Source organism: Corvus kubaryi, unplaced genomic scaffold (assembly GCF_017639235.1).
Source record: "Corvus kubaryi isolate FWS band 111438036 unplaced genomic scaffold, C.kubaryi_AGA036_p1.0 split3-73, whole genome shotgun sequence".
Classification (NCBI taxonomy): domain Eukaryota; kingdom Metazoa; phylum Chordata; class Aves; order Passeriformes; family Corvidae; genus Corvus; species Corvus kubaryi.
The window spans coordinates 26034470-26050560 of NW_024582091.1; the positions used below are offsets into that span (position 1 = coordinate 26034470).

At 37.3% G+C, this 16091-nt stretch overlaps 1 protein-coding gene across 5 annotated transcripts in view; it reads right to left on the reverse strand.

The window, feature by feature from the left end:
- The window catches only part of SLC22A16 (solute carrier family 22 member 16), a 35782-nt gene that overhangs the window by 3582 nt on the left and 16109 nt on the right, over positions 1-16091 (reverse strand). For 4 of the 5 annotated variants that reach the window (XM_042016636.1, XM_042016635.1, XM_042016638.1 and 1 more), the window contains 7 exons: positions 13185-13661; positions 10483-10600; positions 8055-8598; positions 6048-6175; positions 5549-5658; positions 4951-5050; positions 34-141 (listed from right to left, as the gene is read on the reverse strand). In XM_042016636.1, coding sequence (XP_041872570.1) covers positions 34-141; positions 4951-5050; positions 5549-5658; positions 6048-6175; positions 8055-8598; positions 10483-10600; positions 13185-13661 — 1585 coding nt within the window. The remainder of the gene's footprint in view (positions 1-33; positions 142-4950; positions 5051-5548; positions 5659-6047; positions 6176-8054; positions 8599-10482; positions 10601-13184; positions 13662-16091) is intronic. The other variant, XM_042016639.1, reaches the window with a different exon arrangement.

A 16091-nucleotide genomic window follows, 5' to 3' on the forward strand; every position in this document is an offset into this window, starting at 1 on the left:
AAGTCTTAAATGTTGCCTGTATAAAAGACCTACCTTTTTTGTTGCATAAATGAAAAGATTATGCAGCAGAATTAATGAATGAGCAAATGAAGTGTTCTGTTCACAAGGGATCAATACAGTGCAAGCAGGAATAATTCTGTTTTAGAAAACAACACATATTACCTTCATTTGGTATTTTGAGTATCAGGCATGTATTTAAGAACTGATTCTAGGATAGATTTATTTTTACAGGCATGTTCACAGAGCTATAATTTCCCTGCCACCTGTAATCTTAATTCACACTCCAGCTCCTGTGTACCTGTACCTGTGTGCTTGCTCCTCGTGCACACAGACAGATTGGAGGTTCTCAATATGGCTCATTGGCCCAGAGGCACATAAATGCTCATCTGTGCTCAGGAGAGCTCTTCAGCAGATGATGAGCTGGCTCTCAACAGGAATACTTTGCTAAACTCAGTTTCAAAGAACTGTTAGGAGTGCAGGCATCTACTGACATTTGCACTGGGATCACATTTTGGATTTGTCCATGGTATACACAGTTCCATAACAGCATGAGTGGTGAGAAGATCAGGATAATGTGGGGTAGGTAGAGAAACACACACTTGTTCCAGGAATATTTACTCTTTCCCTTCACATTCCCTTCACATAGACATTTCTATGTCTAGTTCAATGACACCAACTCCCACTTTGCTCCTCTGAGTAAAGAACAGCATTTAAACCTCTGACAGTCCTCCAATACCAGGTTATAAATGACCTAATTCTCTCCTGATAGAAAAGCTTTCACACAGAACATCATGCCTGATCTCAGTGTTTTTCCATTCTGTGACTGGGAACAAAATGCTGTATTATCCTTATCTTGCCCTGTGCTGATTCTCAAGTCTGTCCTGTGTTTAATGCTTTCTCCCAAGGGTGAGAGAGAACGTTTGGAATCACTGTGCCTATGTCTCTCACACAGAGCTTGGGACAAGAACTGGCCAGCTACCATCTGCAGCTAAGCCAGACTTTAAGTCAGAAAGGTGCTATAAAATCAGAATTCCCTACTGTATCCTTGAACAGTGCTATTTTCCTGCACATACACCATGCTGGTTTTGCTTCTCTTCCCTTCTAAAAGAAGAGGACAGTTTGTCTCATGTATTCTTTTGAGAAGCAAAAGGCACACTGTTGCATACACTCCTTTTTGCACACACAATAAATATAGAGGCAGACAAAAAAAAATTCAAAATACTGTTAAATACTACAAACTACAGTGAAAATAAAATAGTCATGGTCTTACCATGAAAGTTACAAAAAAAAAAAAAAATCCTAGCAGTAATAGGACTAGAGGAAATGGCACAAACTGAGGAAGATCCTTTTAGACATATATGTGGCAGGAGTGATACTTAAAAATATATTCCAAAATACTAAAACCTCATCTCTGAGTGTCAGAATTCTTCTCTACTTTTCAGACATGATTTTCTGCCCTGGAAAGACAGGATGCATCGACACATGGCAGCTATTCCACAATATCCTCTTTTATGTACACCCTTTAGTCTGTCAGAAGTTTATAACTGAGGATATTGAGGTCTGTAAAGGATATTGAATCTTATGGGCTCCCATAAATTTGGAGTGTATGAGAACTGGATCACTAGTGATACTCTAAAGAACAAGGTTAAAGCAACACTGTGTGCTTTGAATATGTGTGTCTTTTCTGTTTTGGTTATTCTTTTTAGACACTTGGCATTCTTCTCATGTTCTCCCTCCTCATGAACCTACCTCTCATTCTCCTGAGAACTCTCACTATTCTCTAAGTGTACACACCACCATCTTTCCTGCCTTTTCATCTCAGCTCTCATAACTCTATTTCATCCCATTTTAGTTTCCTTTTTTTCCTCTATGTAAAAGCTGCTGCATGCTGAGTAATTCAGTACATTTCCCTTCTCCCTGACCCTCAAAGCATTTTCCAGTGTTTCCTACAAAAGACAGAGTATGAAACAATTAAGTCACAGTGTATTAATTCAAGAACTTCTCAAATGTCCTCTACCTTTTCAGGGGCAGTAGCCACAGCTATCAATGAATTGACCCACATTTAGCAAAAGAAAGTCTTTTGCAGTCTTGGCACACTTCTTCATAAGGCATCTGACATATTTTAGCCCTTTACTTCTCACTACAAATGTGTGCCTTTCATATGTATGTATTTACTATTTTAAGTACATAATTCAGTACCAGAACATGTTCTCCTGATATGGTCAAATGCTTATGTGCACAAATAAAGTGTATTTGTGTTATTGTACATTTTATTTAAGCATGTTTAAGTATGTTGAATTAATTTGACAGGCAAACCTCCTTAAAAGCATTGTGTTTTCAGGGTGTTAATTTGAAATCTGACTTTCTGCTTAGTCAAACTCTTAGAGTGTTCCCAATGCTTCAGTAGCAGCTTCTAACAGATACCATAAAAAACTTCAGAAAATATTTACCATCATTTTTCTTATGTCCTCTTCCCTATCTGGAGCAACATTTATAATTCTGTAGCATAAGGTCTAAGACTATGACTTAATATATCTACTCCAGACCAAAAGATAATTTGAATTAAATATCCCTACAAAATAATACTTTTACTTCTGAGAATAAATTATTATTCTAGTCTGCTATTTATATTTATATTCACATCTGATGGCTCTGAACCAATCTAAAATGCGATCTTATTGACAAAATTCCTACTTCAACAAAAAACATTGTAGTTCAACATGAAAAACCAATAGTATTTGACAGAGATTTTGTATTAATTTATTAGCATCAGTCTGGGCTTTAAAAATTTCTAATTTATGGTTTTTCAGAGAGAAAAATCAAGCCTGTTAAACAGCTATTGCAACATAATTCTTAACAGCTGAGAAACAGAAATAGGTTAAATAAGGAGCAGTTGTTTTACTGTACATTTTCTATAAAGTTGTCACATGAAAAATGTACTTGGCAAGTTATTCAAGATTTATAGGCATTCAAATAAGATGCTTGCAGTACTCACAGGTGGCATAACTGTGCATGAGGCAGAGTGCCAAACAAATAGCAGTAGTAACTGCTCAACAATGTGTGGTGTTTGCAATAGATCAGTGTGATGTGTATCAGTTTACTTACAAATGTAATCCATTTGATTTCACTTCCATTCCAAAACACTTACTTGACCTGAGACTTGGCATGCTATGCTCCAACTCAAGACAAGACTATTTAATAAATTGACAAATGCTCTATAACAGGAGCTAATAATGGAAACATGTTCACTGTGAACTACTACTCAACTCTACAAAAACTCTGGATAATTTTTGTACACTGAGACTTGTTCATAGCCGAAATAATTCCTGTGTTTATACTGCCATTTGCACTGCTCTCCAGAATGTTTGAGCACTCTCCCATCTGTGGTTTAACTGCAGCACTTCTGCACAGATAAATCTTATCTCATCCAGTAAAGGCAAAATGCTGACAAGAGAAAAAAAAAAAAATGTTCTCCCGTGATCACTCTGCTGTGCAAATGTTTCTTTGTCTTTTGTGGACTCATATCTTGGTTTGTGTGGAGACGTTAAGAAAGAAAACATTTTTAGGAACTTGAGGAAATAAATTTATTTGTGGTCTCCTTCATCCTCTTAGTTTTCATTGAAACAACCAAATGTAATTAATTTAAATAATGAAATGAGCTCACAAGAATTCTCTGAAACCAATCTCTAGCATCTATAATTAAAGATTTTATAGTTGCCAAATCAAAGGGACACAATGCACTCTTTTAGGAAACTCCAGTGTGGTGGACAAAATTTGACTAAGAATCCAGGTTAAAGACACATCCCATTACACTTTCACTTCCTGACATGTATAATCTAAGTATAATAGCAGTGTCCTAGTCCCAGTGAATTCGAAGGGGGTTTTGACAGAATTTAAACTATTTTAAATCATTAATGAACTTTTCTTTACTTAAAGCTTTAATACAAACTTTGTAATTCCATCTGGTTTTACATATATAGGCATTTATCCTTCAGGAGAAAAAATGAATTGAATTGCTGCAGGATTTCTAAGCAGCAAATGCTTCGTAACAGAAATGCAATGGAGAAATGTGATTCATGTGTGAGCAGGAAATACATAAAATATTTTGTCCAAAGTAGACATAATGCCCAAACTAGACAAAGGAATGGTGCCACCTCTCTTCTCTGGGACAACTGGTGGTAAAAGACAAAACCTAATGGCAACATGACCTGGAGTTACCTAAAAAGTAAGATGTGCTTAATCAACATAAGGTTCCGTTGCTTGTCAAAGTCACCATGAAGCTCATCAATATACCATTTCTTTCTCTTTTTCTATCTCATGAATTGTTTTGTTCAGTTCTGGTAAATGAAAAACACGGAACAGGAGCTTTGGGACAGGTGTGAAGACCAAATAATAAGCACAAAACCTTCTTGATCTTTTGGAAGGCTATTCCAAAGATTCAACGTCCCAGAGAAGCCATGGAAAATACTAAGGTATAATGTAAGAAAATCCAGCCACCTGTGGTGAGTTCAGGAATAGAACAACTATGCATTTGAAGAAAAGTGAAACTAAATCAGGAGCACGGTCAAAAACCACTAAGCCTGAAAAAAAGTCTGGACTATGACACTTCCTGAATGTTATATGGTAGATGCAGAATATTTTTATCAATTTTATGCTAGGATTCAGAGCATAAATATTTTTCTTTCTTCTGTCACAAAAACATTTCAGAATATTTCAGTGATTCAAAGTCTCCCTTTTGCTTTAGCTGCATATTTTTAACAATATGAGGCTACTAGTCTTCGGGACTTAAAATTTCAAACAAGAATGGCTTACTCAATTTTCTTTTTGAAATAAATGTTCAGCTTTTGGTTCCTTTGTCACGTGAAAAACATACTTGTTAAGTTACTAAAGAGAAAACAAGTGACACATACACCTTTTCAAAAAACATTCACCATTGGAATAAATACCTACAAGTGGCATGAAAATCCAAACACTTCTCAGATATACACAGAAAGGAGCAACCACACTTCCTACACGGCACATCATGCTTCCACTTCCAACAGCAAGTGATCTAGACAGAAAAGTATTAAATAACAATTCTGGCAGTTAAAGGAAACAATTAGAAATGCATAGACACTTAAAACATCAGTAGGATTTGTGTCTTTAAGCAATTATACTAGGAAGATGTTGCTATGCCAATACAAATTTATATTGACGTTCAGCTGCTTCTGTAATTAAGATTAAAAATATAATTCTCATTCAGCACAGATCACAGGATGAATAACCAGGACTTATATGAAAGGCATAAAAAATGCTTAAGAAAGAATTGAGTATTCTTCTTGTTCCCCAATGGAACTAATTAATGCACATGGAATGCAAAATAAATAAAAAACTATGGTACAGCCAAACTCCAGACAGCTCTGAGGCAGCTGAGGAATTCATCCCATCCCAAGTCTTTCAGGTCACCACCACTGATGCCAAGAGCTGCTGGATCTGGTGCAGAAACATAACAAAGGGAATGAAATAACATCAAATTAATGAAAAATACATAACTGGCAAAAGCTCTTACCTTACAACTGTTGGGTACAGTTCTGCTGTGTAGAGATATATAAGGCCAAATGCCACACCTATGGAAAATTTTCCAGCCATATTTGCTAAGATAATTAATATATTGAAATCCTATTGAAAGAGAGCACAAATAAATATATCACCAGAAAATAACATCCTTCCAAACATAATTTGCATTCTTTAAAAGTTGTGACCCTTCTTTAAACAATAAGCAATACTCATTGCTTGTTTTTTAAAAAATTGCTCAGTAAGTTATTAGTTTCCATATCACTTTTTACAAGTCCTGGTTCACTGAAGCCCGGGGAGCATTTTATGTGTGACTCCAGCAATGACAGTGAAACCTGTACTGAAATACAGAAATCTATCTTAGGCTGGCAGCTGCAACTTAAAACCAGCCTTTAACTATTCTATGATTTAGAAAGAGCAGCTGCCTCTACCAACTTAAGAGCCTTTAAAATCAATTTCTGCTATAGGAACACTTCCAACCATACGTGACTAACCTGAGGTATGAACATAATTAAAACACAGATCAGTGCACTTAAAATAAGGAACGGAATGAGTGTGTTTCTCCTTCCCAGTCTGTCCATCGCAAGGCAAGCAATGATATAGCAAGGCAATTCCACAGCACCTGTCAGTATGAAATTATCTCAGTTTAAGTCATGATTGCATATATTCATCTTATAACTGTAACTTCCTCTTTACGAGGAATTAAGTCTGATCACGGCTAGTAAACAAGTAAAATCTAAAGATAACAAGTGTGTTGGGCTAGTTCATTTGGTTACAGAAAGTGTGACAGAAGGCAGAGAACAGCCTAGAATACAGAAGTGGGAGTGGAGAAGGACAAGGGAAACAGGTTTCACAGCACAGAGCAGCTCCAGTTCTCTTTGGGGTGGAAAATTACAGAAAAGAGCAAGGCCACACTTCTGTTTCTATGACACTGACACTTGTGTCTGAAAGCTCTACATTTGCTGCTCCTCTCCTTCAGGTATTTTCACATTAACAGCTCAAGTGTGCCCACAGGGAATATCGCTAGTGTCACACCGACACACTTCTGAGGATTTGCCAGCTTCTACCTGGACAGGGAACGGAAGCCACAGGTGCCTCCCCCAGCTTCAGCTCAAACTCATCCCAAAGTAAAAGGCAAGGAAGTCTGTCCACATCCAGTTTTCTGAGTAAGCGCCACAGATACAGAGTACAGTTCCAGCTTTCTCCCTTCTCCATAAAAAAAGAGGGCTTACAATATCCCACTCTTAATACAGATCATCCCTTCCTAATGTTTCTTTCCAGAGAAAACTGCTGCTGCTCTAAAGGATCTGGCATTTGGCTAGACCTGTTCGCACTGTGTAAACATGATTTGCCCCTAGACAAATTGTATTGAGGCAGAGCCAGTTTGGACATGTTTTAAGTCAATTTGCTCATGAAGAATGCTACTATGTCCAATGTAAAATCAAGGAAGAACATAAGATGCAGCCCTGAAGAGCCTGGATTCCTTTATTAAGTACATATAGCATGTCAATACACCTATAATATCAGGGGTTAACAACCTCTTGGGGTTGTGTTGGAAAAAGCAGATTGTAATTATTCAGTGTCTGTTAGTCTGATAAAATATTTTTAGAAGAGGTGGATACAGTGTACTCCACAATAGCAGTTTAGTTATCTGTGCAATACCAGCACCCACTCTTCAACACATCAGTCTAGCAATACACTGTAATACATGACAAAATAAACTGGAATAATGAGAGTCCCAGTCCTTCTGAGAGCTTGTGTACACAGTCACATTCACTTCACTAAGAGTACTCATCTGCACAAAGCAAAGTGCATGATTTAATTCTTCACTGGCTCAGAGCTGCGTGTCTGATCTAGAGTCTTCTGAAGCCAGTGGAATATTTCCACTGATGTTAACAAACTTGGGATCAGGCCTTGAATGCACTGAGCTGCCTTTATAACCAACTTACATGCCAGAGAAAGATTACAGCCAGAATGTTAAAAGACTATTACAACTTAATTAAAAATACACTTTTGCGAAAACTAAAACAACTCTTCCTTCTGGCAATTATGACTCTGTTTTCTACAGAGACAAACTCAATATATCATGACTGTAAGTGATAAAAGGAATATTTTTTCCCATTTTCCTAGTTTGTTGCTTTAACAGAGCTGTGTGAATTTTTTGTTGCTTGTCTGCCACTCCTGGTGTTTGTGTGGATCTGCTATAAGCTTGCAGGGCAAAGAGAAGACAAGCAGAATATGGTTTTACTATCAGAAAGACAGACAGTGAAGAATTCTGTACACCAAAAAATCCTATTTTTTTTTTCTCAGAAACAGTGAGATTTGGAGCGAACGATGCTCCTCCTGTGTTAGTCAACTTTATGGAGAGTTAGCAAGAAACCTTTTGAACAAGGTTCATAATTGAATTAACAAAGTAGAAAATTGGCAGTCAAATTTATAGACATTTTTAAATGTTATGTTCCAGTTCTGTCATTAGCAGAATAAGGTACAAAAATATTTACCTATGAGAAAGAGGTTTAAATATTCATTGCCTCCTAGACTGACAGAACTGAGGGAGAAGACGTAGTAACCCAAGCTCCCAGTGAACCAGATCAGCCAGACTGTGATGGTCCTTCTTGCAATTTGCCAGTTACAAAACAGGTCTAAGATGGTGTGCTTCTTTGTTGAGGACGTGTCGTTGTCACCTGTTCTGGCTAGATCATCTTGTTGGACTGAGCACAGTTCAGAAACTTTGCAGGAAGTGCTTACTTTATTCCATCTTGCCATTGTATCGATCACTTTTTGTGCATCTTCGTATCTTTCCTCGGATAGGAGCCAAAAAGGTGTTTCTGGGAGCATCCAGCAGCACAAGACAAAGGGAAGAGTTGCTATGGTGAGAAATATCTGATAGACCCACCAGGTCCGAACAAAAAATCCCACGAGTGCCACAATCATAATTCCCATAGCAAAAAAAGCATGGACATGCATAGAAGCCCAGGTTCGTGCTTTAATGCCAACAAATTCAGTCACATAAACAAAAGCCACAACCAGATAGCCACTTGAAACCTGGGAGGGTGGGAGAGAGAAAAGAAAAAAAAACAGAGTGAGGTTTGTTTCTACTCTCCTTGTGCACCAGCAGTAAAAACAAACAGCTAACAGTGTTCCGTATCTGTGTACGCTTAATTGCCACCGCGCTGGCCTGTCTCACACTGACAGAAAAAGAAAAACCATGAAAATGAATCAGCTGGAGAAAAAGTTCACTCAAACCTTCAGACTGCCTGGACACTATTTAAAAATGTGACTTCGAATGCTTCTCTGTAGTGGGGGACAGCCAGCAAGAGACACCTGCAAAGAAACTTAATTTGCTGATGTCATTAGCCCTTCCCCTCCAAAAAATCAGGTCCCTTAATGACATCACAAACTGAATGCTTGGAAAAGTGAAGTCCCCTGAAGTAATTGCCACTTTTGAAGTGGCAATTTTGAAGATTTTGAAAATCTTGACCTCGGCTTTTAAGCAGGCTATTAATAACCTGCATGCCAGAGAACTGCGCATTTATGAGGAATTACCTTCCACACCCTTGTAAAATATCTCATTAAATCAAAATTTTTACAATGTTGGAAGAGAATCTCATATATGTAATTACAGGTTCTCATATGGTATCAAGTGAATGCAATTACTGGCATGTTCTGCATAATAGTATTTCTTCATTGAATATATATATTATTGAAGATATATATATTTCAATTTCTCAAATATCTCAACATCAAGTTCCTGATATCTCAAAACATTTCAAAACACAGCTAGAAAACACAGACTAGAAAATATTTCAGTATATTGTTTTGATTAATCGATTTTCTGGTTAACAATATTCCGGTTAATAATCTCTGATTCTGAACCCACTGATAGGAAAGCTGCACTGACCTCAGTGGTACGGGGCTTGAGTTTAGGACTGCATCTTGAAAATCAGTCCCAGTGGCCAGATAAAACCTACAGCATTGGTCTGGTCAGAGCTTTTTGCTTTTCTAAACTACCGCAGGCCCTGGCATCAATAGCCAAGGGAGTCAGCAGAGGGACTTCTGTAGATCTCACTCTTCAAGGCTGACATGATGCAGTTTTTCCCACTAGGAAATTCTTCTGGGCTCTAATCAGGCAAAGGGAGCTCCAGGTGCAAGATTCTGTCTTGACTACTGCATTGTCAGCAGGAATAAAATAAATTATGGGACTATTTTCAAATATCTAACACATGTTAAATAAGTTAGATTTTTTTTTTGTGATGTCATTTAATTTCTTTATGCATTATAAAGCATATAAAGCTACAAATAATGTACTTTTGGCTGTAAAATAGTTATTTAAATTTGGTTACTGTGTATAAATATTGAATATGTGTCAGATATTGGATATATATGTCCACATAAACACATATACTGAAATACCCTTAAGTACAGTATAAAACATCTAGGTGTTAAACACATCTACCTATGTATTTAGTATTCCAGATACAGCTTAAAAGACCAAAGAGATGCGTGGAAGAGAAAATGTGCATCTCTCCTCCATCAAAACTGTAGAGATAAAAATAATACTTATTACAGATTTGCTAGTTTAAGAAAAAAATATATTCAATTTCTAAGAATAAGGAGAAATGCAACAGCAGCTGCAATGCAGAATCCAGAGTTTGCTGCTCACACTTGGTATTTAATTACCAGTCCAGCAGAGGTTGGGATGGAGGAAGTACCAAACACTGCTTCATACAGATGCTTTCTATTAATTCAAAGAGGAAAACTGCTGTGGTCCAAGAACATTCAGACTCTCCCTGCTCTGCTGAAATAAGTGCAACAAACGGGGCTTTAGAATAATGAAGTAGGGGAGGAAATAATAACAAAAGGGAGGTTTTCCTGAGAAGGGGTAAGAAATGACATGTAAAAAGAGCCGGGGTGAACATCCTTTCTTACCATAGCAAGGAGAAAGCGCACAATCACGAAACCGTAGTAGTCAAATGTGAAGGCCACTGCGATGCCAAATACAAACTGACCCGCACTTGTGAACCATATAACACGCTGTCTTCCCAGTCTGCAAATTACAGCAGTAATGAAATCATGAATAACTGCAAACATTCTATTAAAATACACCTGCAACTCCAGAGAGCCTAGCTGGAAGTTTAACAACTCACCACAGAAACTCTGGTTCAGTTACCTGTATTAATTTGTCAGTAATTCCAACTTCCAAGAAAAAGGATGGATGGAACTTCCATTTCACAATTCTTGGCTGGAAGCAACGTGCAGTGAGCATTACATATGTTCACCTCCAGTTTTAACTTCTACATAACTGATTGGTAAATTTACTCTTATTTATGAGGACATAAATCAGTTTTTCAGATATTTTGTATTAAGTAGCATCATGTTGATAATTTCTAACAAGTTAGCTGTGATAACACATGCTATCTTTTGCCAAAGCAACAACCAATTTGGATAGTAATGGAAGGTTTCTGTAACATATCTTTGTCCAGTTCTTTAAAATTGAATTATCTAAAAAATGACAATCACATAGTTCCCCGTAATTTTCTGCTTTCTGACAGCACACATGCATGCATATAAAAACACAGAAATCCAGGAAGATAGTATACTAACAGCAAAAAAAACCATGTCAAATACTAGCTTCAGCAGTAGATATACAAGACTCTATTGGGAATTCACTACATTCTATCTACAAATGCTCTGTAACACAAACTGCGTGGAATTATTTTTCTTCGCTGATAATAATTCACTTGTCTCTTATTATCTCCTATTATCTCCTCCATTGCAAACAGCTTTTCACAAATGGGGATATTACTTTAAGACAGAGAGTTTGAGGACTTTCAGAGTGGTTTTTTTTTTTTTCTGTGAGTATTTGGTACTCCAGTAAAATTTCTCTTATTTTTCTCCAGCCTTGACCTGGAGTCATGATTTGGTCTTTGACCCCTGCCAGAAAAGATACCAGTAAGTCTTAGCTATCAGAGCTCTTCTGTTGGGAAATCCCTTAATTGATAGTGGGAGGAACACACAAACTTATTTCCCATGAGCCAGGATGTCTCAGAAAATAATAACTTTCAGCTGTAAAGTCTGCAGCTGTGAATCTGCAACTCAGAATGTGTGTATTATCTTAACTGGCTGCCCGTGGCTTGAATTAATGGAAATGAGAACAATACAATCCTAACCTTATAAGTCATGTCCAAGTATTATTTAATAAAGTTATGAATTATTTAGAGGGACTTAAAACAGATGTTGGCATTATATTCTGGTTTTGTACTAAGTACGGTTTTACAAAGCCTGGGATTGGGAGCCAGATTGATTCCATGTGTTCTAAAAGCCAAATTAAAAAATAAAAATGCTCATCATTACTGTTGCATTCCCATGTTGTGGCTGTCACACTGTAGTGTTGTGCTAATGAAGGAAAATCAGAAAACAACATGCCTGATCTCCTTGTTCTGCTTACACTGTTAGATGTGGGATGAAACATCACCCTCCACGCAACAGAACTCTCAGTCAACAAGCTCCTTTATAGAAAGACATAAAGAACTCTAAACCAGCCTTCAAAGCAAAGCACAGGTACAGAAAGTGCCCAAGACAAAACCGAGTATGATGTAGCTTAGATATTTGATTCTCATATGGACAGATGGGCATGGCTGGGTGTTCTTCTGAGGCAGGAATATGTCTGTGTTAAGAGAGAAAACCACCTGAGGCAGGAGGATGCAGATGTACACCCTGAGTCTCAATGTTGTTTCTGGGTCCAGCTCTGATGTTGGATTTCAGTGCATGATCTGAGATACCACCCAGGGAGGAAGCATTAGACGGGAATGGGCCTTGGAACCATGAGCAAGGGACTGCTCGGGTCGAGCTGCTCCAGGACTGATGCTCCTCATGCTCAAACAGAACTTTGTACATGCTGGTAAATAAGTGAAGCTACAGCACAGCTCACCCACACCCATTTTGCCTCTTATCTGCACTAGCTTTCAAGAGACTGAAGTTTAAGCTAATATTTCAGGGAAAACATACAATTGGACAGCAAGGAAAAATAGTGTATGGATGTTTATTTTGAGAAGGTGGGGCTTGATTAAACCCTTGAAGACTTTGCATCAGCCCCACGGAGCTGTATTCACGACAGAGGTTAGGAAAGGTGATTTTAAATACATGATATTTAACCTTCTAGTAGCCCTTCAGCTGTCTGTCGTATTACAAAATAAAAATCTGCATTTCTACAAACAATGTCTCTTCATGAAAAATGAGGTGAAATTCTCCCCTCAGGTTTTACCATTGTTATTACAATGAGCTATTGCTCTTCCTGTTAAGATAAGTAAACAAACAAACAAATAAATCAAAATCTAAAGGCAAATACTGGCTGCATAGGGCATTTTCAGGGATCAAGGCCTAGAACAATGGATGACATAAAGTATGAAAAGTTTTAAAAGTAAATGACTTGAGCATACATTTTAAAATTGGTACTTGCTATTGGAAAAAGAAATCAAGTTAAATAGATCTGTGAATAAAGCAATATCCAAACCTCCTGAATATTGCATTTGTAGTTATGAATACACAGTGAATGAAAACAACAAAAACAGGTAGATACACATGGAGTTACTGTAGTCTAAAGCTACAGTTATCAAAGGATGGAACTTTACCTGTCAGCAATGTCTCCAAAAATCACTGCTCCAATCAAGACTCCAAGCATGAACGTAGGCTGGATTAATTTTGCGAGCCATTCTCGGTCACAGACCAGATCCCACTGCGTAACAACAGTGCTCTTCCACTTTGTATCATCATAGAGAAATCCATCAGAACAAGGAAATACAGACTTGTTGCCTTTGTATTCGTATGCCAGATCCAAACTAACTTCTCGTTTGGATCTGCTGCATTGATCAAGTTCCCAAATTTCTCCATTTTCCAGCTGGACTACAATGTAATTTTCTGTTGATGGCCATAGTGTCCAGATGTCCTCTATACTTGATGCAGAGGAGTTGTGGAAAAGAACACTACTCACATTTCCAGGGAACCCACATACAAAGTTAGGAGTAACAGCCATGAACACAGATGCTAAGTAATGGATACCACATGACATAGCTTGAAAGACAGATGCAAAATAAACACATGCTTGAAATCTGTAAAGGGAAAGAAAAGAATTTACTGAGGAAAAGCCCTCTACACATGAGAACAATATTCAGCATAACTGTTTGGGTAGATCAGTAAATGGAGATATCATTAACATGTCTAGTGTTTTGTTGTGTAGTGCTGCTTCAGTATTAGCTGAGCTCTGCAAAAGATCAAAGATGAGAAAAAGATCCAGAGTAATCTATTATTAAGAAACAAGTGCTGCTCTTAGTCATGTGTTTAGTCATACAGAGAAGACCATTTAAAATTGAATTCTGACCTGCACTTAGTTTGAAGCAACCTTCCACCTTCAAATTCTCTGTGGCATATCCCCTTAAAACAAGGCCTGAAATTACTTGAATAGTTAGAAAAACCAAAATGTTGCAACTTCAGGTTTTTAGGGATAGAGATACGTGCATCAAATAAAACAAACCAAACACATTACGCCCCTCATTCCATCTAACTGTATCTCTATAACTGTATTCCATCTGTTTTCCATCTCTCTTTATTGCAGCCAAAAGACGAAGAGAGAATACGTGTAGACACATGTAGAAGATAGAATCTGAACAATGTGAAATGTTTTGTGCCAAAACAGAGCTCTGAACTGGGTTGGGTTTTGGCTTAAACAGGGTGTGCAGTTATCCATTAAAGATTGTATAATAAAGCAAACCTAGTAAAAAAATGTTTTATGCATAGCCTGAATATTGGCATTTTAACAGCTTTTAAAACTTGCTTGAGATGCAAGTAAATCTTAGTATAAAAATCGCACATGTATTCAGAATTTCAAAAGACTTGCAATGAACTCTAGTGTCACTGTCTGCAAATTCTAGGCAATTTCTGATAATTTAACCATAAGGAGACTTTTTCTCAACTAAATGTTTAAATTATGCATATAATCAATACAACACCTGTTCAGAAAAAACAAAATAGCTTTTGTTCTCCTCCCTTTTTTATTTCCTGAAGGCTAATCAATTGCAATAATTTGAAGAAGCGTTCAGTGAGATTCTATACATATATTCTTACTGCAGGATGCAGCAGGCCTTGACAGTATGAAACAAAAGGCAGATTTTTTTTTTTTTACATGATCAGAGTCTATCTCTGCTGAAGTTATAGGAAATAATGTCTAAAAATTAATTGCCTTGAATTGTCTTTTGGGAAAAGTCAGAGCAATTCCAATTCCTGTAACAAATGTAGCCTCTTGACACTCCCTTCCAAAATCTATCAAATCTAGCCTTGAATTCTTGTAATACAGATCTCAACAGTACATAGCCATAGGACTTTTAAATCATCTACCACTGGAATTTCTAAATAATTTTTGAACTATTTATAAGCAAAGTATTGAAATAGAATTTACTGGATACTTAAATCATCTACCACTGGAATTTCTAAATAATTTTTGAACTATTTATAAGCAAAGTATTGAAATAGAATTTACTGGATACATTATCTTAATATCCAATTAACCTTTCCAATAAAAGAGTTCTCTTGTAAAACACACCTCCATTCACCATCCTCATTCTCCTCTGCCTTTTATCTTGATTCCTATTTCTTTCCTTGGTAAATGTAAACCCAGTAGCCTGTCCTGTCCTTCCAATGGCATTTGACATTGCTGTTGTTCTGTTGCAGTGCCTTCTATCCCCGTTTCTCTTGACTAACAGTTCTATTGACTTTTCCACAGCAGTCTGAAGAGTGAGTTGAATTTCTAAACCCACCACAGCAGCTCAAAATCTGTCTCCACTTCCCTTTGGAGGACACTGCAAGGCACTCCTCACACAGGTGCTGTGCTCCTCTTTCCCAATGATACCGAGGGATACGGTCAGGAGAAACTGAACATAACCACAGCAACCCTTAAGTCTATCAATTCTCTCTCAAGAGAACAGCTTCTTGAGGATTAGGTAGCTAGTCATGGATCAAAGGAAGGCTGAAACAGCTCTGAAAGGCATTTGGGCTATCTTGGACCACAAAAAAGCAAAGGTTATTTTGAAATGCAACCCTTGGGACCTTATTGATGCAGACAAATATGGTCAATAGTGTTTTTTAGTTCCTCTTTAGTTTCATTCTAACTGTTCCCAACAAAAGGCACAAATTCATTTTAGAAATAGCAGAGCACAAGTAAATTCAACAACCTGGGCTATTGTTGCAGTATGCAGAATGCTAGAAAGAGATAATAGAAAATTAAACCCCTAGAAGCTGTGCACTTACATCTTCGACTCGCTAGTAAAAAGTGGCATATTTGGAACTAGGATCCCCAGTATTTGCAGTATCTGTCCTTATGCATTAGAAAATAGCAGTGTCAGAGAATCCACTTGGTATTTCCCAGAGAGAGGGAGAACGAAATAATTTCAAATTCACATACACACTTCTTGAGTTTCCTAATTAGTTCTTGCAATACAAGAAATATCAGGATCATCATTTATCTTCATCCCAGTAAGAGTTAGTAG